We start from the raw sequence: 24,009 nt of genomic DNA on the forward strand, positions 1-24,009 counted from the left end.
CAGAGCTCAGGTGGGAGAATCTGTCCACAGGCCAACTATTAGTCGTGCACTCCACAAATCGGGCCTTTATGAAAGAGTGGCAAGAAGAAAGCCATTGTTGAAAAAAAGCCATAAGAAGTCCCGTTTTCAGTTTGCCACAAGCCATGTGGGGGACACAGCAAACATGTGGAGGAAGGTGCTCTGGTCATATGAGACCAAAATTGAAGTTTTTGGCCTAAATGCAAAACGCTATGTGTGGTGGAAAACTAACACTGCACATCACCCTGAACACACCATCCCCACTGTGAAACGTGGTGGCAGCATCATGCTGTGGGGATGCTTTTCTTCAGCAGGGACAGGGAAGCTGGTCAGAGTTGATGGGAAGATGGATGGAGCCAAATACAGGGCAATCTTGGAAGAAAACCTGTTAGAGTCTGCAAAAGACTTGAGACTGGGGCGGAGGTTTACCTTCCAGCAGGACAACGACCCTAAACATACAGCCAGAGCTACAATGGAATGGTTTAGATCAAAGCATATTCATGTGTTAGAATGGCCCAGTCAAAGTCCAGACCTAAATCCAATTGAGAATCACTGGCAAAACTTGAAAATTGCTGTTCACAGACGCTCTCCATCCAATCTGACTGAGCTTGAGCTATTTTGCAAAGAAGAATGGGCAAGAATTTCAGTCTCTAGATGTGCAAAGCAGGTAATTGCAGCGAAAGGTGGTTCTACAAAGTATTGATTCAGGGGGGCTGAATACTTTTGCACGCCACACTTTTCAGTTTTTTATTTGTAAAAAAATTTGAAAACCATGTATCATTTTCCTTCCACTTCACAATTATGCACCACTTTGTGTTGGTCTATCACATAAAATCCCAATAAAATACATTTAAATTTGTGGTTGTAACGTGACAAAATGTGGAAAAGATCAAGGGGTATGAAAACTTTTGCAAGCCACTGTATGTATTGCTTCTGCTAGGACTGCCTTCAGGATGATACTCGGCTCTCAGTGCAAACCATCAGCCGCACTACTGTGCAGCTATTGGCTTCTTGTACCGAGATCCTTTCAAAATCTTAGTCATGGTGGGCTCCAGTTACTGCTGTCCTGCTAGCAGAGGGAGGCAGCTGACCAAAGCCTGCTAATGTGCGTGCGCTCATGACTGAAACCTCTCAAGGGCATTAGTAGGGTTCAGCAGTGTGGAGAAATCCCAGCTGAGCTTGTCCCTGTTGGCCAGAAACTGGCCATTGGATCCACACTCTGAGCCCTCCCAAAGATCGAGCCCCAAGAGGTGCCTCTCATGCCATTCTGGCGAGCTCCCCACATCCTTCCTCTCATTGATCCATTCCTCCAGCTGACTGTGAGGGGTGATTCCAGCGGAGGCCACTGTGCTGGGGAGTTCATTACCATGTCAGGGACCGAGGTTGGAACGTGGAAGCCAGAGCAGTTTTGTGAAACATTTCTTTATTTAGTTCACCGACTACTTGGCCACCTGCCATTTCTGTGGCCTTGAGGGTCCATCGTCCAAGTTTATATGGAAAGTGGGAAGCTGCAGTCCTTCTGCAGTGTGAAGCGGCAGTAATAAGTTCCAATTGTACTGCAGCCCCACTCTCCTGTGGAACAGAGAGGGTCAGTTGTAGGACCAACCTGTTTACAACTTGGCCTGGCCAGGGTGGTCATTCACAGGTATAGGTAGTGAGCCTCCCTACCTCTGTCCACAATCTCTATCACTCCGTCCCAATTTTATCCCTCCACGACCCGATTTTAACCCCCCTGACGCGCTCTGCCCATCCCGTCCCACTCTTTCTCTTGTGCCCCAGTGTTCCACTCTGTTTCCCCCCCCCCCCCCCCCATCCTGCTCTAGCAGACAATCAATTACCCGTTCACACGAGTTCTCATCGACTACTAACACAATGCCAAAAAACGCAACACCCAGATTAAATCCACACAGTCACAGGGACAATATGCAAACTCCACACAGTCAGCAGCCGAGGTCAATATTGAACCGGGTCCCTGGAATTGTGAGGCATCGGCTCTCTGTGGGTGGATTAGGGTGCATAGAGTGACAGGGGGGGGGGGGGGGGGGGATGCTGTCGGGTTGTAGACGACTGAGAATAGTCATAGCTGAAGGGTGAGCATCTTGATGAAGCCAGTGCCTTGCAGAGAAACCTTACACATACATGGCTGCTTTGCTTTATTTCACAACCACCAATAATTCTGCTTCCCTCGTGTTGTAGTCCTGTGATTTCACCAGCGCAAAGTCTGAGCTAATTGGGGTGGGCTTGGGATCTGGGAACCATGTAACTTTGTTATTAGTATGGCATATTTCCATAGTGAGTAATGGGGAAAAAGCTACGTTTGGTGCTGTGAGACTGTGTGAGCTCTTAAAGAGGACGTGTTACAAGTGGGAAGAGCGTGACGTCATGGATTAATTACATTGATACCTCCTGGGCAATAAACCCAATAAACCAGAATTTAGTGCTCCACGTGCTCCACGATTTAACAGTGTTGCAGTCTCGGCAGCAACTGATAAAGCTGCCAATCTAGCTCACAGAAGTCACCTCACTGGGATATGCAGGGTTAGGGTTTATTATGATAGTACAGTATGACAATTGTGAGGCAGAAGGTTTCTGCTTCAAGTACATCCTGATGGGGCCATGATGAACTTTAAAGGCTGTAAAAGATTGAAGGTCCGTGTCATTCAGAATTACCAGTGACTGCGCCCAGCATCAGTGGGAATAGTGGGGGTTGCAGATACTGGTTGTGTGGTTGTTTTATTTTGTGCATTGTGATACTGGAATCGAAATTTCTTCCACTCCCCCTAACTGCAAAGGTGTCTATGTATGTACTAGCTTCATCAGATTGAACTGTGGGCCAGGCTTTATTGGGGATGAGGAATTTAATACTAAATGTGTGGCTGTGGCTCTGCATATTTTTCTGTTTATGTAACTGATTTGGGAGTGAGCAAGTGTGGATAAGTTCTCTGGTTAAAGTTTCTGGCTCAACTTCTCCAGCAATGCACACATTTCACCACTGGCTACAGTGTGGATGTGAATGAGAACCAGGTCATATCACTCAAACTGTTGCCCTGGAAAGAAAACTGTAAGCCACACAATGTTCTGGTAAGAATCTGCTTGCACAAGCACTGATTCAATTGAGTATGACAAATTTACACTCATCTTCCAATCTATTGCTCCTATCATCATGTAAGGTCATAAGGAATAGGAGTAGAATGAGGCCATTCAGCCCATCAAGTCTACTCCACCATTCAATCATGGCTGATCTATCTCTCCCTCCGAACTGCATTCCCCTGCCTTCTCCCCATAACCTCTGACACCTGTACTAATCAAGAATCTATATCTCTGCCTTAACAAAAAACTCTGACTTGGTCTGCGCAGCTTTCTGTGACAAAGAATTCCACAGAGTCACCACCCTTTGTCTAAGGAAATTTCTCCTCATCTCCTTCCTAAAAGAACGTTCTTTAATTCTGAGGCTATGACATATAGACCATTATAGTCAAGAATGTTTAGTTGTCATATGTACCAACAACAGAACAAGGACATTATTATTTGCAGCACTATAACAGGTCTGTATATGCCATTTTCAGAGATAATTCAAATAACAAATTAAATAAATTAAAAGCCACAATGCTAGTGTAATAAAAAAACTTGTAGTCCTTAGTACAACCAAAGATAGTCCATAAGAATTCATAGTTGAGGTTAAAGTAATGTATTTTCAAGAGTCTGATGGTTGTTGGGAAGAGGCTCTTCTTGAACCTGGTGGTCACGGTTTACAGACTCCTATATCTTCGTGTTGATGGGAGTGAAATGAAAGCGGGAGCAGGGTGATGTAGGTCTTTGATATCGGCTCCCTTTTTGAGGCAGCGCCTCGTATACATGCCTTCGATGTTGTGGAGTTCAGTACCACTGACCAGGTGGTATCTACCACGCTTTAAGCTCCTTCGTTCTTGGAAATTTGAGTTGCTGAACCTGCCATGATGCGACCAGTCGAAATGTTCTACACACCTGTAGAAGTTCAAGAGAGTATTCGTCTGCTTACCAAATCTCCTCAAACTTCTCAGGAAGTGGAGATTTTGATGGGCTTTCTTTGTTATGCATCAATATGCTGGGTCTAGGACATCTTCAGAGATATCCACTCCCAGGAACTTGAAGTATCACCGACCCATCGATGAAGACAGGTTTGTGGATCCTCAGCTTTACCCTGTATAGTCACCAATCAGCTTCTTGCTCATACTGAAATTGTGGGCAAGATTGTTGCTCTGGCATCATTCAATCAGATTTCCAACCTCCCAGATCTCTGAGTTATATAACAAGTTTGGAGGGGATGATGGCATTGAATGCTGACCCGCAGTGGATGAATAGCCTGGCATGTGTTCTTATTGTCCAAATGGTCCACTGGATTTGAGGGTAATATTACAGGATTCTGGTGATTAATATCACGCTGCACATGGAAGATAAAGCCACTGCATATTGGTTAAGAGTGTGGATGTCTGTCTCGCCGGGTTAACCTGACTGGGCTGACGGGACACCAGCCTGGAGCTGTGGAGTTAGCCCTGCATCTCCACGCTGGCTGTAAGCCTGGGCCGTCGTTCCGTAATCCAGGCAGAGTTGAGCTGGATTTAGTGCTGCTTCTCCTGCTGTGGGCCTGAGGGTGCCGCTCCCGTCTGACTCCCGACATCTCTGGCTGCCCCCGGACTGGGGAGGGGGGGGGGGGGCCAGGATCACTCGGGAGGGGAAGAGGATGGTCCAGTGCCAGTTCGGCAGTGATTGTGGCGCCGGAGACCCTGGATCGATCCTGGCTGTGGATTAGACGAAGGTCTATGTCCATGCCCGGCACGGCTGCCGAGAGTGTTTTTCGCTTGTGTCCTATGACCTGGGCATGCACAGTCGGAATACCGAACTCGCTTATTCATTCTCTACCAGTCGTTACTATCTCACAATTACTTTTATGGTTTCCTTCAGGAGTAGTTTATCAGAATTAATCATCTAGCAGATTTAGTCATCTATCAGCACATTGCCCTATGGGCAAAATAGCAAATCCTCCTGACTTTTACAGTTAGTTCTAGCTTATATAAACATGAAGGAATCAGACTGCCAGACCCTTCATGCAGCTGCATCTGGCACAGCTGCCTGGCTTCTTGAACTGCCAACTACAATTAGGTACAAACATGCATCATTTGATTTTATACGTGCCCACCGTTATAAGATACTGCAGTCTTTGTCTCTTATTTGAGATTGAGAGTAAAGATGGGAGTTTATTCCAACCGAGTGGGATTACAGAGTGAAAATGTCTGTGTTCCTGATCGGCCATTATTTAGATTGGATCTGGACACTTTGTGTATGACTGTAATGTGACCATCCTTAATCAGTCTGTGCCTATCCAAGGCCTGGTTGATCCTGTCTCATGGAGGGAATTCTTAGGGACAGCATCTTCCAGCATTTGGATAGGCACAGACTGTTAATGTTTGTCAGTATAGCTTCATGGGAAATTTTGTCTCGTATATCTGATAGTTTTTTGAAAAGGTCACAGAGAGGTTTGATGAGGGTAAGGCAGCAGACATTGTCCATATGAGAAAAGTGCCACATAGTAGAATAGTATGGAAGGTTAGGTCATGTGGAAGGATTGATTCTCTGTTTGAAAACCTGTAACTTGTGGAGTGCCACAGAGGTTGGTGCTGGGTTCCTTGCTCCTTGTCTTCTACTGAAGTTCACTAGAGTTTAGAAAGATGAGGGGGATCTTATAGAGACATATAAAATTATAAAAGGACTAGACAAGCTAGATGCAGGAAAAATGTTACCAATGTTGGGTGAGTCCAGAACCAGGGGCCACAGTCTTAGAACAATGGGGAAGCCATTTAAGACTGAGGTGAGAAAATACTTTTTCACCCAGAGAGTTGTGAATTTGTGGAATTCCCTTCCACAGAGGGCAGTGGAGGCCAAGTCACTGGATGGATTTAAGAGAGAGTTAGATAGAGCTCTAGGGGCTGGTGGAGTCAAGGGATATCAGAATCAGAATGCTTTATTGTCATTGCATGTGTCACATACAACGAGATTACTGTGTCTCTCCATTTAAAAGAACTTCAAACATTCACATACTCATACTTTTTACACTCCCTCCCTCCCCAAACCCACCCATGGATTCACATTTACATAAATTAACACTCCCACCCCCCCCTCCTTCCCCATAACCCGCTCCCAAGACAGAGTTCAGTTCCAAGATTGCTGATGGGTAAAAGCTGTTCTTGAGTCTGGCAGTGCGTGACTTTAGCGACCTGTACCTTTTTCCTGAGGGCAGCAGTGTGAAAAGGTGGTGACAAGGATGTGTAATGTCTTTCACGATATTACAGGTCCTGCTGCGGCATCTGGAGTGGTAAATGTCCTCCAGAGAGGGCAGGGGGAGTCCAATGACACCCTGGGCAGTTTTTATCACCCTCTGGAGAGCTGCTCTGTCAGCTGCTGAACAGTTCCCAAACCAGGCAGTTATGCAGTAAGTCAGTATGCTTTCTACCGAACAGTGGTAGAAAGACCCCAGCAGTTTAGCAGACAGATGGGCCTTCCTCAGTGTTCTGAGGAAGTAAAGTCTCTGTTGCGCCTTTTTTACAACTACAGCAGAGTTCACAGACCATTTAAGATCCTCACTGATGTTGATCCCCAGAAATTTAAAACTAGGCACCCTCTCCACCTCCTCGCCCCCTATCTCCAGTGGCCTGAGCTCCGCTCTATGTCGCCTGAAATCAGTGATCTCCTTTGTCTTTTTAGTGTTCAGAGAGAGATTGTTGTGAGCACACCACTCAGAAAGTCTGTGCACCTCCTCTCTATAGGCGACCTCGTTCCCATTTGTGATGAGCCCCACCACGGTTGTATCGTCCGCAAATTTTATGATCCTATTTGCGGGGTGATGGGGCAAGCAGTCATGTGTGTATAGGGCATAGAGGAGCGGACTGAGCACACAGCCCTGCGGTGCTCCTGTGCTGAGGGTCAGGGACGTCGAGGTGTAGGGTCCAAGTCTCACCGTCTGGGCGTTCACTGAGAAAGTCCAATATCCACCGACACAGTTGACTGCTGAGGCCAAGGTCTAGCATTTTTGTGATCAGCTTGCTGGGTATGATTGTATTAAAAGCTGAGCTGTAATCAACAAAAAGCATCCTGACATATGACCCCTTCTCCTCTAGGTGTTGCAGCATGGAGGACAGTGTTTATGGCATCCTCTGTAGATCTATTAGCCCTATATGCATACTGGTGTGGGTCGAGTGAGGGGGGGAGAGATAATTTAAGGTGACCTAGGACCAGCCTTTCAAAGCACTTGGATATGGGGAGAAGGCAGGTTATTGATTGGGGATGATCAGCCATGATCACAATGAATAGCTGGCTCGAAGGGCCGAATGGCCTCCTCCTGCACCTAGTTTCTATGTTTCTATGTTACATTAACGGTTTGGATGACAATGTAGTTCACATTGTTAGTACATTTGCATTTGATGCCACAATAGGTTGTACAATGGATAGTGAGGAAGGATATCTAAGTTTACAACAGGATCTATATCAATTGAGAAGAATGACAAATGGATTTTAACTTTATGACAAGTGTGATGTGTTGCACTTTGCGATGTCAAACCAGGGTAAGACTTACACAGTAAATGGTAGAGCCCCGAAGAGTGTTGTAGAGATTGGGGAGTGCAGGTGCATGGATCCCTGACAGTGGCGTCAGGTGGCCAATATGGTGAAGGACGCCTTTGGCATTCTTGCCTTCATTGGGGAGGATATTAAGTACAAAGTCAGCTCATCGTGATGTGGCTGTGCAGGTAGTTGTTGTGACCGTGCTTGGAGTACTGTGTGCAGTCCTCGTCACCTAGCTATAGGAAGGATGTCCAAGAAGAAACTGCAGATGCTGGAAAATCGAAGGTCTGAGGAAGGGTTTCAGCCTGAAAAACATTGCCTATTTCCTTCGCTCCATAGATGCTGCCTCACCCGCTGAGTTTCTCCAGCACTTTTGTCTACCATAGGAAGGATGGATGTCATTAAGTTGGAAAGGGTGCAGAAGATTCATGACGACTGTAGCTGGACTTGCAGGCTTGAGTTACAGGGAAAGGTTGGATAGGCTGGTACTTTTTCTTTGGATTGCAGGAAGTTGAGGCGTGACCATATTGAGGTGTGCAGGTTCATAAAGAGCATGGGTAAAATGAATGCCATCAGTCTTTTTCCCAGGGTAGAGAATTTTAAAACTAGAGGGCATAAGTTTTTGGTGAGGGGGGAGAGATTTAAGAGGGACCTCAGGATCAACTTTTCCACTCAGGGTAGTCCATATCTGGAATAAGATGCCAGAAGAAGATAACAAAACTATTCAATTATGACTTACAAAATACATTTGTGTAGATATATGGATGGAAAGTGTTTAGAGGGAAGGATACCAAATGCTGGAGTAACTCAGCAGGTCAGGCAGCATATCTGGAGAACATGGAAAGGTGACTTTTCAGGCTTGGACCTTTTCCACTACGAGAATGTGGACTTTGGCAGCATACAAGTGAGTGACACTTTATAGATACCACATTATGGACATTGTACTCTGGCACCAATAATTTAAAAGATTATGAAATAACTCAGTATTGATTTATATCTCTGCAGCAATATAATCTAATGTAGTCAATTTGTCTTGTCAAAGCATCTTTCATTTGTGCATATTAATGAGCAAATAAAAGAGCAAATGCCCAAAGGTTTGGTAAAAAGGAAGCTTTAAAAGTAATTAAAAAAAGAGATTTACAAAAGGAATTCCTGAACTCGTGCTGTTTGTTGAAGGCAAGGTGGCCAGTGGTCACAATTCAATTTGGTGATACATTTGAGACGAGAAATGGTGACATGGCAGAATTTCTAGGTGATGTTGCTGGATAAACAGGATTGGCAGAAATTAAAACACTAATTATGATTTAGATGAGTTTATGGGACAGCAGAAGGAAGGCCAGGCCGGAGCTTGTTGGTACATTGCATTTACGTGTAACAAAGGCATGCATGAGCTGAGCAAGGTTGACATTACTCAGTAGTACAGAAGTGGAGATGGGCATATTTAGTGGCGAAACAAGGAACTGCAGATGCTGGTTTAAAAAAAAACGACACAAAATGCCGAGTAACTCAGTGGGTCAGGCAGCATCTCTAGAGGACATGGATAGTCATCGCTTTGGGTCAGGACTCTTTTTCAGACTGAGAAGTGGGGGAGGAACAAGGCCAGGCAAGTGATAGGTGGACACAGGCGAGGGGGTTTGATTGGCAGATGGGTGGACAAAGGCCAGAAATAATAAGGAGACAATAGGATCTAAAATAAGGAGCGAAGAAAGTGAAATATGAAGCCGGGGGGGAGGGGGGATGGGGGGGATAGGTGCACAACCTGGTGAGGTACATGGAAGAGAGGATGGAGAAGGTGTGGGCTTTTTGTTACCTAAAGTTGGAGGATTCATTATTCATACAGTTGGGTGGTAAACTATGTAAGTGGAATATGAGCTGCAATTCCTCTGGTATGCGTCAATATGGGAGTTAAAATGGTTAGCAACCAGGAGATCCAACAGGCCCAGATACACTGAGTGCTAATGTTTGGTAAAATAGTTGCCTAGTCTACGCTTTGTCTTGCTGGTAATTGATGGATGATGATGCACATAAAACATAAGCAGGAGTAGACCATCAAGCGAGCTGGAATATCAAGCCCAATATCACCTCGTGCTGTCTGGAATACTGCAGGAAGGCACTTTCTAATCTCACCAAATGAGCCATGTCCTTAGAAAGATGTAAAGTCCAGAAGAGAGCCAGTCCAATAAATTACATGAAAAAAACTGGACTAATTCTGTCTTCACCCCTCAGATGATGTTAACGCGTCCACTGAATTTATTATAGAAGAATGCAAGAATATATTAAATGTTAATCTATTTTTCTATAATGGAAAATAAATATGTAACGTTTGCCCTCGGAAGAACAAGTCCTTTATGTTTATACATCTTTCCCTGCATCCATCTAAATCCTTCTAATGAGGATTTTATTTATCTGTACTATATTCTGCACATTTAGTGGCTATCCAAGATCAATGACCAGGTCATTAATATGGGGGAATGAAAAAGATTAGCGAATCTAAGACCAATCTCTTATTGGAAGTGTGGTTAGTGTTTATTGTTGAGGTTGTGGTGGTATGTTGTGAACACTATTAGAAGGGAAGCGAAAATGTTGTAAGGAAGTAAATGTGGGATTGGGATTAATAAGAATGCTCTGAATGTTGCAAAATGGGATTAATGTCCTTGTGCATTTGATGGTCGACGCGGACACTGTAGGTTGAAAGCGGGTTGACTGCATTCTGGCTCATCCATTGCCATTGGGTGCACCGGCTGGCCAAAACTAAATTTCTTCTGCATGTATTGATCCAGATGTTTCTATCTGCAAAATGTATGACGTTGCTGGTTCATTCAGTGAATGTTGACAATCAGAAAAACTCTCAAGGCTGCATCTTGTCCACTTGGCTCCCAGGAAATAGTAAGGTCCTATTTCACGAAGTAACAACATTGACATTCCCCATGAGGAAAGCTTTCTGAAAGGCCAGGGTAATTTTGACAATATTCTCCATGATATATTTCAAAACATATACTTGTTCAGATTTTGAAGACATTACATTTTCTGACAAGTATGGCTTACCAAGAAATTTTTTTTTTTTGTCATAAGATCGTTTTTCAACAGCATTTTAAAACTGCATTTGAGACATAGTTCCCTGGCTTGACCATAGTCACTATTAAATAAAACCCTGAGTTACTTCACGTAAAAGTAACAACGTCTGATGCAACTGGCATTTTGATCCTTTTTTTAAGGTCCGTATTTGGTCCTGGCTATTTCTGCCTCTATAGCATTTGCTAGCTCCACACCCTTGTGAGTAATAGGAATGAAAGCATAGTGGTTAATGTTTTAGACTAGAATCCTGGACTATTTTCACAACATAAAATGTTACATTTTTAGCCTTTCTCCATTCTAGTGATAGGTCATCGACCTGGAAGATTGACTTTATTTCTGTCTCCACAGATGCTGATTAACCAGAATATCTCCAGCATTCGCTGCTTTGCCTGTGCTGGATATCTCAGCATTTTTTGCCCATCCCAAATTTATTGCCCATCCCTAATTACTTTTAGGGAGTTGATGCTTTTCTCAAGTACTGCTTGACCTGTGGAGAAAATGCTCTTGCAGTCTGATTGGGGAGGGAGTTCAAGAAAATGCAGATGAAGTTATAGTGAGGGAACGGTAATATGTTGCTATCACATTCCTTGTTGTATGGTACTGAGTCTCTGACTTGTTATGGAGTCATACAGCATGGTAACAAACCGGGAAGCCCAACTTGTCCATGCTGACCAACATAGCCCATCTGATTGCATTTGGCCAGTTTCCCTCCAAACCTTTTCTATCCATGTGCCTGCCCAAGTGTCTTTTATTTGTTGTTATTTTACCTCCCTCAACTATCTTTACTCAGAGAGTGGTAGCTATGTGGAATGAGCTTCCAGTGAAGGTGGTGGAGGCAGGTTCGTTTTTATCATTTAAAAATAAATTGGATAGTTATATGGATGGGAAAGGAATGGAGGGTTATGGTCTGAGCGCAGGTATATGGGACTAGGGGAGATTATGTGTTCGGCACGGACTAGAAGGGTCGAGATGGCCTGTTTCCGTGCTGTAATTGTTATATGGTTATATGGTTATCTCCTCGTTCATTTACCATACCACAGAGTGAAAACGTTGCTCCTCAGGTTCCTATTAAATCATTCCCTTCTCACCTTAAATATATGTTCTCAGGTTCTTGATTCCCCTGTCCTGGGTAAAAGACTGCATTCACCCTATCAATCCCCCACATGATTTTATACACCACTGTTGAGGTTAAAGTAATGTATTTTCAAGAGTCTGATGGTTGTTGGGAAGAGGCTCTTCTTGAACCTGGTGGTCACGGTTTACAGACTCCTATATCTTCGTGTTGATGGGAGTGAAATGAAAGCGGGAGCAGGGTGATGTAGGTCTTTGATATCGGCTCCCTTTTTGAGGCAGCGCCTCGTATACATGCCTTCGATGTTGTGGAGTTCAGTACCACTGACCAGGTGGTATCTACCACGCTTTAAGCTCCTTCGTTCTTGGAAATTTGAGTTGCTGAACCTGCCATGATGCGACCAGTCGAAATGTTCTACACACCTGTAGAAGTTCAAGAGAGTATTCGTCTGCTTACCAAATCTCCTCAAACTTCTCAGGAAGTGGAGATTTTGATGGGCTTTCTTTGTTATGCATCAATATGCTGGGTCTAGGACATCTTCAGAGATATCCACTCCCAGGAACTTGAAGTATCACCGACCCATCGATGAAGACAGGTTTGTGGATCCTCAGCTTTACCCTGTATAGTCACCAATCAGCTTCTTGCTCATACTGAAATTGTGGGCAAGATTGTTGCTCTGGCATCATTCAATCAGATTTCCAACCTCCCAGATCTCTGAGTTATATAACAAGTTTGGAGGGGATGATTTAAGTCTAAAATAGATGTTTTTTTAGCTGCCGAGGGGATAAGGGGCTACGGGGAGAGGGCAGGGATATGGACCTAGGTATGGTTAGTATAGTAAGACCTGAGTGATCTCCTGGACAAGTGTCGATCGCCTGGATTGGGGTCGGAGAGGAATTTCCCGGATTTTTTTCCCGAATTGGACCTGGGTTTTTATCCGTTTTTTTGCCTCCCCCAGGAGATCACGCGGTTCTTGGGGTGGAGAGGGGTGATAGCGGTATAAAGGGGAGGGTAGTGTCTTGTGTTCTGTGTCTTGTGTCTACGTTTGTGGGTAAGTGTGTCTGTTTAGTGTTCAGCCATGAGCGAATGGCGGTGCGGGCTCGACGGACCTGGTGGTCTACTCTCGCACCTACTTTCTATGTTTCTATGTTTCTATGATGGCATTGAATGCTGACCCGCAGTGGATGAATAGCCTGGCATGTGTTCTTATTGTCCAAATGGTCCACTGGATTTGAGGGTAATATTACAGGATTCTGGTGATTAATATCACGCTGCACATGGAAGATAAAGCCACTGCATATTGGTTAAGAGTGTGGATGTCTGTCTCGCCGGGTTAACCTGACTGGGCTGACAGGACACCAGCCCGGAGCTGTGGAGTTAGCCCTGCATCTCCACGCTGGCTGTAAGCCTGGGCCGTCGTTCCGTAATCCAGGCAGAGTTGAGCTGGATTTAGTGCTGCTTCTCCTGCTGTGGGCCTGAGGGTGCCGCTCCCGTCTGACTCCCGACGTCTCTGGCTGCCCCCGGACTGGGGAGGGGGGGGGGGGGGGCCAGGATCACTCGGGAGGGGAAGAGGATGGTCCAGTGCCAGTTCGGCAGTGATTGTGGCGCCGGAGACCCTGGATCGATCCTGGCTGTGGATTAGACGAAGGTCTATGTCCATGCCCGGCACGGCTGCCGAGAGTGCTTTTCGCTTGTGTCCTATGACCTGGGCATGCACAGTCGGAATACCGAACTCGCTTATTCATTCTCTACCAGTCGTTACTATCTCACAATTACTTTTATGGTTTCCTTCAGGAGTAGTTTATCAGAATTAATCATCTAGCAGATTTAGTCATCTATCAGCACATTGCCCTATGGGCAAAATAGCAAATCCTCCTGACTTTTACAGTTAGTTCTAGCTTATATAAACATGAAGGAATCAGACTGCCAGACCCTTCATGCAGCTGCATCTGGCACAGCTGCCTGGCTTCTTGAACTGCCAACTACAATTAGGTACAAACATGCATCATTTGATTTTATACGTGCCCACCGTTATAAGATACTGCAGTCTTTGTCTCTTATTTGAGATTGAGAGTAAAGATGGGAGTTTATTCCAACCGAGTGGGATTACAGAGTGAAAATGTCTGTGTTCCTGATCGGCCATTATTTAGATTGGATCTGGACACTTTGTGTATGACTGTAATGTGACCATCCTTAATCAGTCTGTGCCTATCCAAGGCCTGGTTGATCCTGTCTCATGGAGGGAATTCTTAGGGACAGCATCTTCCAGCATTTGGATAGGCACAGACTGTTAATGTTTGTCAGTATAGCTTCATGGGAAATTTTGTCTCGTATATCTGATAGTTTTTTGAAAAGGTCACAGAGAGGTTTGATGAGGGTAAGGCAGCAGACATTGTCCATATGAGAAAAGTGCCACATAGTAGAATAGTATGGAAGGTTAGGTCATGTGGAAGGATTGATTCTCTGTTTGAAAACCTGTAACTTGTGGAGTGCCACAGAGGTTGGTGCTGGGTTCCTTGCTCCTTGTCTTCTACTGAAGTTCACTGGAGTTTAGAAAGATGAGGGGGATCTTATAGAGACATATAAAATTATAAAAGGACTAGACAAGCTAGATGCAGGAAAAATGTTACCAATGTTGGGTGAGTCCAGAACCAGGGGCCACAGTCTTAGAACAATGGGGAAGCCATTTAAGACTGAGGTGAGAAAATACTTTTTCACCCAGAGAGTTGTGAATTTGTGGAATTCCCTTCCACAGAGGGCAGTGGAGGCCAAGTCACTGGATGGATTTAAGAGAGAGTTAGATAGAGCTCTAGGGGCTGGTGGAGTCAAGGGATATCAGAATCAGAATGCTTTATTGTCATTGCATGTGTCACATACAACGAGATTACTGTGTCTCTCCATTTAAAAGAACTTCAAACATTCACATACTCATACTTTTTACACTCCCTCCCTCCCCAAACCCACCCATGGATTCACATTTACATAAATTAACACTCTCTCCCACCCCCCCCCTCCTTCCCCATAACCCGCTCCCAAGACAGAGTTCAGTTCCAAGATTGCTGATGGGTAAAAGCTGTTCTTGAGTCTGGCAGTGCGTGACTTTAGCGACCTGTACCTTTTTCCTGAGGGCAGCAGTGTGAAAAGGTGGTGACAAGGATGTGTAATGTCTTTCACGATATTACAGGTCCTGCTGCGGCATCTGGAGTGGTAAATGTCCTCCAGAGAGGGCAGGGGGAGTCCAATGACACCCTGGGCAGTTTTTATCACCCTCTGGAGAGCTGCTCTGTCAGCTGCTGAACAGTTCCCAAACCAGGCAGTTATGCAGTAAGTCAGTATGCTTTCTACCGAACAGCGGTAGAAAGACCCCAGCAGTTTAGCAGACAGATGGGCCTTCCTCAGTGTTCTGAGGAAGTAAAGTCTCTGTTGCGCCTTTTTTACAACTACAGCAGAGTTCACAGACCATTTAAGATCCTCACTGATGTTGATCCCCAGAAATTTAAAACTAGGCACCCTCTCCACCTCCTCGCCCCCTATCTCCAGTGGCCTGAGCTCCGCTCTATGTCGCCTGAAATCAGTGATCTCCTTTGTCTTTTTAGTGTTCAGAGAGAGATTGTTGTGAGCACACCACTCAGAAAGTCTGTGCACCTCCTCTCTATAGGCGACCTCGTTCCCATTTGTGATGAGCCCCACCACGGTTGTATCGTCCGCAAATTTTATGATCCTATTTGCGGGGTGATGGGGCAAGCAGTCATGTGTGTATAGGGCATAGAGGAGCGGACTGAGCACACAGCCCTGCGGTGCTCCTGTGCTGAGGGTCAGGGACGTCGAGGTGTAGGGTCCAAGTCTCACCGTCTGGGCGTTCACTGAGAAAGTCCAATATCCACCGACACAGTTGACTGCTGAGGCCAAGGTCTAGCATTTTTGTGATCAGCTTGCTGGGTATGATTGTATTAAAAGCTGAGCTGTAATCAACAAAAAGCATCCTGACATATGACCCCTTCTCCTCTAGGTGTTGCAGCATGGAGGACAGTGTTTATGGCATCCTCTGTAGATCTATTAGCCCTATATGCATACTGGTGTGGGTCGAGTGAGGGGGGAGAGATAATTTAAGGTGACCTAGGACCAGCCTTTCAAAGCACTTGGATATGGGGAGAAGGCAGGTTATTGATTGGGGATGATCAGCCATGATCACAATGAATAGCTGGCTCGAAGGGCCGAATGGCCTCCTCCTGCACCTAGTTTCTATGTTTCTATGTTACATTAACGGTTTGGATGACAATGTAGTTCACATTGTTAGTACATTTGCATTTGATGCCACAATAGGTTGTACAATGGATAGTGAGGAAGGATATCTAAGTTTACAACAGGATCTATATCAATTGAGAAGAATGACAAATGGATTTTAACTTTATGACAAGTGTGATGTGTTGCACTTTGCCATGTCAAACCAGGGTAAGACTTACACAGTAAATGGTAGAGCCCCGAAGAGTGTTGTAGAGATTGGGGAGTGCAGGTGCATGGATCCCTGACAGTGGCGTCAGGTGGCCAATATGGTGAAGGACGCCTTTGGCATTCTTGCCTTCATTGGGGAGGATATTAAGTACAAAGTCAGCTCATCGTGATGTGGCTGTGCAGGTGGTTGTTGTGACCGTGCTTGGAGTACTGTGTGCAGTCCTCGTCACCTAGCTATAGGAAGGATGTCCAAGAAGAAACTGCAGATGCTGGAAAATCGAAGGTCTGAGGAAGGGTTTCAGCCTGAAAAACGTTGCCTATTTCCTTCGCTCCATAGATGCTGCCTCACCCGCTGAGTTTCTCCAGCACTTTTGTCTACCATAGGAAGGATGTCATTAAGTTGGAAAGGGTGCAGAAGATTCATGACGACTGTAGCTGGACTTGCAGGCTTGAGTTACAGGGAAAGGTTGGATAGGCTGGTACTTTTTCTTTGGATTGCAGGAAGTTGAGGCGTGACCATATTGAGGTGTGCAGGTTCATAAAGAGCATGGGTAAAATGAATGCCATCAGTCTTTTTCCCAGGGTAGAGAATTTTAAAACTAGAGGGCATAAGTTTTTGGTGAGGGGGGAGAGATTTAAGAGGGACCTCAGGATCAACTTTTCCACTCAGGGTAGTCCATATCTGGAATAAGATGCCAGAAGAAGATAACAAAACTATTCAATTATGACTTACAAAATACATTTGTGTAGATATATGGATGGAAAGTGTTTAGAGGGAAGGATACCAAATGCTGGAGTAACTCAGCAGGTCAGGCAGCATATCTGGAGAACATGGAAAGGTGACTTTTCAGGCTTGGACCTTTTCAGACTTTTTCAGTTTGAAGAAGGATCCTGACTGGCATAAACCAGCATCTGCAGTTCCTTTTTTATTACATTAGGTTTTAGAGGATATGGGCCAAATGCATGCTACCTGTTTGGCATGAACAAGGTGGGCCGAAGGGCCTGTTTCCATGCTGTACAGTTCTATGACTAAAGGAGAATGAAGGCTTAATTTTGAGGAAGGGAGCTGTTGCACGCCTGCTGAGCATATGTTTGGGTTGTTTTAAAGTGTTTGAAATGTGTTGCCATGATCATGTGAGCTGTCTGTATGTCAGTGGAGCCATGTGTCGTCAATGGCAAAGCACCATTCTTTGCTTCTGCTTGTTTTGCAGCTTTATAAGTCAAACGGGAGCATCCTGTGGTATAATTCCTCACTGACCAGGGCCCCAGAATTGGCTCTGGTGCAGTAAGAAATGAAAAGACTGGAGTGATGGCTACTTTGACACAACACAGATGTTTCTTTAGAAGATAATTTTCTTTTGCAAAATTGCTTGTATTTGGGGTTTTTTTCTATTGAAATGGTCCACTGATTATGAGATGATTAAAATTTTTATTTATATGCCCGATCCCAGGAAGGTATTCTGAATCCTTTGATAATTTTGGTAACATTCCCAATTTTTTTTTTAGCATTTTTGTTTCACATCTGTCGTTTTTAATGCCCTTTTCAGCATCCACGAGGGAACAATGTTATGTGAAGGGAGTGTAAGGGAAATACTCAGCAGGTCAGGTCGCATCTGTGGGAAGAGAAATTGAGGCAGGTTTTTTGGTTGGAGACCATGTATCTGAGTTGAAAAGTAGAGAAGAGCATGTAAAGTTGCTGGGAAGGTGGGTGAGGGGACGTCTATGATGGGGTGAAACCAGGTGACCATGGGGGTATGGGTCCAGTTATAGAGTGGGCACGTGGGCAAATTAATGTGGGAGTGACAAAGTGCAGAGCAAGAGGATAATCGCAGGGGGCAGGCTGGGCATGACCTCCACTTCAGCTGGGGGAAAAAAAAGTTGGACTAGTATGACAAATGTAGGAACAAGGATCTGCAGATGCTGGTTTACAATAAAAGACACAATATGCTGGAGTAACTCAGTGTGTCAGGCAGCATCTTTAGAGATGGTCGAATGGTACAGATTGCAAAATCAGGCTACCTGAAGTAGAATTCAATGTTGAATCCAGAAGTCTGCATCGTGCCCAGACAGGAGATGAGATGGTGTTCCTCCAGCTTGCGTTAGGCCTCAGTGTGGGGCCGAGTAGGATGGGGAATCAAAGTGGCAGCATTAGGAAGCACAGGATCGCTCCTGTGGGCTGAACATAGGTATACCACAAAGTGATCACCCATTCTGTGTGGTTTCTCCACTGAAGAGTCCATAGTATGAACACTGAATACAGTGCACCAAATTGTAGGAAGTGCGAGTGAATCACTGCTTCACCAGGAAAGACCGTTGGGGACCTGGATGATGAAAAAGGACAAATGTTGCATCACCTGGAGTTGCAAATTAGATTACTTTTTAATCTCATTTTATTGACCATGCTTTGAAGGAAGTTCTTTGCTCAGTGACTCACTGTTACGTGCATCCGTGGGAAAAAGGAACTGCGTGAACATTTTTACTCGTAAGGGCCTTAAGGAAAACATGACAGTTTGTTTTATGGGAAAGATGTGGAAGAGAAATGGAGTACATTTAAAGGTGAAATTTTAAGAGTACAGAATCTTTATGTCCCTGTTCAGTTGAAAGGAAATCGTAAAAATTGTAAAGAGCCATGGTTTTCAAGGGAAATTGGACACTTGGTTCGGAAAAAGAGGGAGATCTACAATAGTTATAGGCAGCATGGAGTAAATGAGGTGCTTGAGGAGTATAAAGAATGTAAAAAGAATCTTAAGAAAGAAATTAGAAAAGCTAAAAGAAGATATGAGGATGCTTTGGCAAGTAAGGTGAAAGTAAATCAGAGATTATTCCTTTAATAATCCTTTTCAGGAAATTACAGTGCCACGACAGCTTCAAGACAAACATAACACCACGCTTTCATACATAACAAGTTAAAATACGTTAAAATACAAGTTAAAATACAATTAATTTAAAAAAAAGTGCAGTTATTTATGCTCATTATAAAGTCTTATAGCAGCTGGTAAACAGGACTTCCTGTATCTCTCCGTTTTGCACATTGGTGCAATCAGCCTCTGACTGAAGATGCTGCTCTTGATCACCTTCAGGGCATGGAGTGGGTGAGTGGGGTTTGTCATTATAGAACCTAGTTTATTTAGAGTTCTGGCCGAAGGGTTTCTACCGCTATATTAATAGCAAAAGGATAACGAGGGATAAAATTGGTCCATTAGAGAGTCAGAGTGGCCAACTATCTGCAGAGCCAAAAGAGATGGGGGAGATATTGAACAGTTTATTTTCTTCGGTATTCACCAAGGAGAAGGATATTGAATTATGTGAGGTAAGGGAAACAAGTAGAGTAGCTATGGAAACTATGAGGATCAAAGAAGAGGAAGTACTGACACTTTTGAGAAATATAAAAGTGGATAAGTCTCCAGGTCCGGACAGGATATTCCCTAGGACATTGAGGGAAGTTAGTGTAGTGTAAAAAGGGGTCTAAGAGTAAACCTAGCAATTATAGACCTGTTAGTTTGACGTCAGTGGTGGGCAAATTAATGGAAAGAATACTTAGAGATAATATATATAAGCATCTGGATAAACAGGGTCTGATTAGGAACAGTCAACATGGATTTGTGCCTGGAAGGTCATGTTTAACTAATCTTCTTGAATTTTTTGAAGATGTTACTCGGGAAATTGATGAGGGTAAAGCAGTGGATGTTGTGTATATGGACTTCAGTAAGGCCTTTGACAAGGTTCCTCATGGAAGGTTGGTTAAGAAGGTTCAATGGTTGGGTATTAATGGTGGAGTAGCAAGATGGATTCAACAGTGGCTGAATAGGAGATGCCAGAGAGTAATGGTGGATGGTTGTTTGTCAGGTTGGAGGCCAGTGACGAGTGGGGTGCCACAGGGATCTGTGTTGGGTCCACTGTTGTTTGTCATGTACATCAATGATCTGGACGATGGCGTGGTAAATTGGATTAGTAAGTATGCAGATGATACTAAGATAGGTGGGGTTGCGGGTAATGAAGTAGAGTTTCAAAGTCTACAGAGAGATTTATGCCAGTTGGAAGAGTGGGCTGAAAGATGGCAGATGGAGTTTAATGCTGATAAGTGTGAGGTGCTACATCTTGGCAGGACAAATCAAAATAGGACGTACATGGTAAATGGTAGGGAATTGAAGAATGTAGGTGAACAGAGGGATCTGGGAATAACTGTGCACAGTTCCCTGAAAGTGGAATCTCATGTAGATAGGGTGGTAAAGAAAGCTTTTGGTGTGCTGGCCTTTATAAATCAGAGCATTGAGTATAGAAGTTGGGATGTAATGTTAAAATTGTACAAGGCATTGGTGAGGCCAATTCTGGAGTATGGTGTACAATTTTGGTCGCCTAATTATAGGAAGGATGTCAACAAAATAGAGAGAGTACAGAGGAGATTTACTAGAATGTTGCCTGGGTTTCAGCAACTAAGTTACAGAGAAAGGTTGAACAAGTTAGGGCTTTATTCTTTGGAGCGCAGAAGGTTAAGGGGGGACTTGATAGAGGTTTTTAAAATGATGAGAGGGATAGACAGAGTTGACGTGGAAAAGCTTTTCCCACTGAGAGTAGGGAAGATTCAAACAAGGGGACATGACTTGAGAATTAAGGGACTGAAGTTTAGGGGTAACATGAGGGGGAACTTCTTTACTCAGAGAGTGGTAGCTGTGTGGAATGAGCTTCCAGGGAAGGTGGTGGAGGCAGGTTCGTTTTTATCATTTAAAAATAAATTGGATAGTTATATGGATGGGAAAGGAATGGAGGGTTATGGTCTGAGCGCAGGTATATGGGACTAGGGGAGATTATGTGTTCGGCACGGACTAGAAGGGTCGAGATGGCCTGTTTCCGTGCTGTAATTGTTATATGGTTATATGGTTATATGATCTGGTGGAAGAACTGAGCGGGTTCCTGCAACACCTGCAGTCCTTTGCATCTCCTGAGCATTAGAGGAGGGGAATAACAACATTCAAATTGTTATGGAAATGCTTAAACGTTAATGGAACAAATATTCAATGAAGTGGAAACGTTTACGAGAAATTCTCAGATGTCGATGAAAGCATTTTTATTCAAGGTGCTCTTTTCACAACTTAAGGACATCTCAAAGCAGCCAATTACATTTATTGCCCATTTTAACGTGGAGAAATATTGCACCGTTCTTATAAGTAGCACTGAGCTCAGTGACCATAATATTCTGTAATAGAGACGCTGATTGAGGAACAGTATTGATTCTCGGTAGAGAATGCTAGTGAGTCTGAAGTAGGAAAGGTGCCAAGTCTGTGCTGCGCTCTGATTTAACATCACAGATCCATGCATTTGTAGCCACATTGGTAAACAACCATAGTTGGATTTTCAGAACACCTACAACAGTATATGCAGTTAGTCACCTACAATGAAATACACAGAGCAACTCAATGGGTCAGGCTGCCTTTCTGGAGAGCATCAATAGGCGACGTTCATGGTTGAGACCCTCTATAGACTGATTGTGACAATCCATGATTGTTGCCTATCTATGTCTGACCCACAGAGTTTCTCCAATACTCTTGTTTTTATAAAGCAGCAACTGCAGTCCTTTCTGTGTACACTCGTCTACAAGGAAGTGTAAAGACAATGAAGAGGGAATGATAATCCCTCGAACGAAACCAAATTTCGTTTGAACCTCAATGAGGTTCAAATGACAACAAATAAATTGTATTGTATTGTATTGTATTGTATAATCAGCATGCTTTTTGAGTGAAGGAAGTTAATGGTACAGTTACCCAGGAACTTATATTACAGTTACCCAGGAACTTATACAAAGACCTCTACCGACAGCGCTGTAAAATTTATCTTCAAGCTAACATGCTTATAAGGAAGTTTTCTATGTGCTCTGACTCTGTGAAGTGTTCCCTGTTCAGAACCTACATCACACCGTTATATACTGCTCAATTGTGGTCTAATTATAAGAAAAAGAGTATGCAGAGGCTCAAGGTAGCATACAATGATGCAATGAGGTTGCTACTTCGTGTCCCTAGGTGGCATAGTGTCAGTCAATTGTTTGTGTCCACTAGAGTGCCAACCTGTGAGGCACTCTTAAGACAGCTGCTGTTTAGTTTTATGTGTCTCCTGGACAAGTCAGAGAAACCACATAATTGAAGCCCTAGTCAGCCCTCTGAAAAGCTGCTATAGATTCACTTCTAGGCTAAGACGGCATTGGTGCAATAGCTTGTATATCTTATAGGCTAATATGCAATTTTTAATATATTTTTGTATCTCATTATACTGTTTGATGTGTTATATGGACCTGTGTCTGAAATAAAGCTTTAATAATATTGTGGAGAAATGGGAGCTTATGGCCATTGACAAATATCACATTCTGTTGATATGGTCATTTTAGTTGAAACTGTGTGACATATTAAATTTAATGGTATTGGTTTAGTTTGTCACGTGTACTCAGATGCAATGGAAGAGCTATTATTGCTTGCTATCCACACAAATTACACCTAACATGGCAGTTTATTTGACGAGAAAAGGTATTAAAAATATGGTTGAATCTGTATTGCAGAATTATATCCGAACTATATCAATTAGGGATGGTGAGGAGAAATTTAAAACAACACCAATGCTTTGATGATTTTCTAATGTGAACATATCTTTTAGGCAGTTGTTAAAAAAAAACCATGTGTATGAAGGAACTGCAGATGCTGGTTTAAACCGAAGATAGACACAAAATGTTGGAGTAACTCAGCGGGACAGGCTGCATCTCTGGAGAGAAGGAATGGGTGACGTTTCGGGTTGGGCCCCCTTCCTCAGACTGGGGAAGGGTCTCAACCCGAAATGTCACCCATTCCTTCTCTCCAGAGTGCTTGCTGCCTGTCCCGCTGTGTTAAAACAAAATATTTTGTTTTGAAGAATTTATATTCTTTCTGATCAAGTGATGCATGGTCAGTAAACTCTCCTCTCTCCGCAGGGCAGGAGTTGGATTGTGAAGAGGAGCTATGAAGATTTCCGGGTGCTGGACAAACATCTCCATCTATGTATCTATGACCGGCGATTTTCCCAGTTGGTGGAGCTGCCCCGTGCAGACTGGCTGAAGGACAGCGCAGAGGTAGGGAATCGGGTCTTGCTTCCCCCAGGGTGGTCACTGCAGAAAACCAGGGCTCAACATTTTCAGGGGGGGAGGGAAAACTAGACGTAACCTTTCTCTCATGTGCCAATGTGGAGTAACGTTGGAGGTGGAAATTTCAGAGAAAAGCTCTTGGACAACAGTGGTCCTTCTGCTTCAATACACGGAAGGCTCCTGTGATATCTGGCTCATGTAATGCTCGTGTGCACTGTAGCATATAACGGGCAGCACGGTGGCGCAGCGGTAGAGTTGCTGCCTTACAGCCCTTGCAGCGTCGGGTTCGATCCCGACTACGGGTGCTGTCTGTACGGAATTTGTACGTTCTCCCCGTGGCCTGCGTGGGTTTTCTCCGAGATCTTCAGTTTCCTCCCACACTCCAAAGACGTACGGGTATGTATGTAAATTGGCTTGGTAAATGTGAAAATGTACAAATTGTCCCTATTGTGTGTAGGGTGGTGTTAATATGCGGGGATCACTGGTCAGAGCAGATCCTAAACTACTGTATATTTCTGTATACTGTATATACCGCATACCTAAACTATCGGTATATTTCTGCTCGCGTTTCGTAGTGGTAGCAGAAGCTGTTTGCCTGTGAAGCCACTGCACTTTACACATTGAGTTTCTTAACCAGCTTGTCTCCAGTACAGTAGTCCGTGAGTTCAATGATATTGAAGCAGCTTCACGTGCATGTTAG

The 24,009-nt window shown here is 44.1% G+C and overlaps 1 protein-coding gene across 6 annotated transcripts in view; it reads left to right on the top strand.

Moving 5' to 3' along the window:
* The window catches only part of arhgap32 (Rho GTPase activating protein 32), a 539,690-nt gene that overhangs the window by 332,738 nt on the left and 182,943 nt on the right, over nt 1–24,009 (top strand). For 4 of the 6 annotated variants that reach the window (XR_004416763.1, XM_033049880.1, XM_033049882.1 and 1 more), the window contains one exon: nt 23,160–23,297. Coding sequence is in view for 5 of the 6 variants with exons in the window: in XM_033049880.1 (XP_032905771.1) it covers nt 23,160–23,297 (138 nt within the window). In the remaining variant the exon portion in view is untranslated. The remainder of the gene's footprint in view (nt 1–23,159; nt 23,298–24,009) is intronic. The other 2 variants (XM_033049884.1, XM_033049885.1) reach the window with 1 other exon arrangement.

The sequence above is a fragment of the Amblyraja radiata genome, chromosome 33 (assembly GCF_010909765.2).
Source record: "Amblyraja radiata isolate CabotCenter1 chromosome 33, sAmbRad1.1.pri, whole genome shotgun sequence".
Lineage (NCBI taxonomy): Eukaryota > Metazoa > Chordata > Chondrichthyes > Rajiformes > Rajidae > Amblyraja > Amblyraja radiata.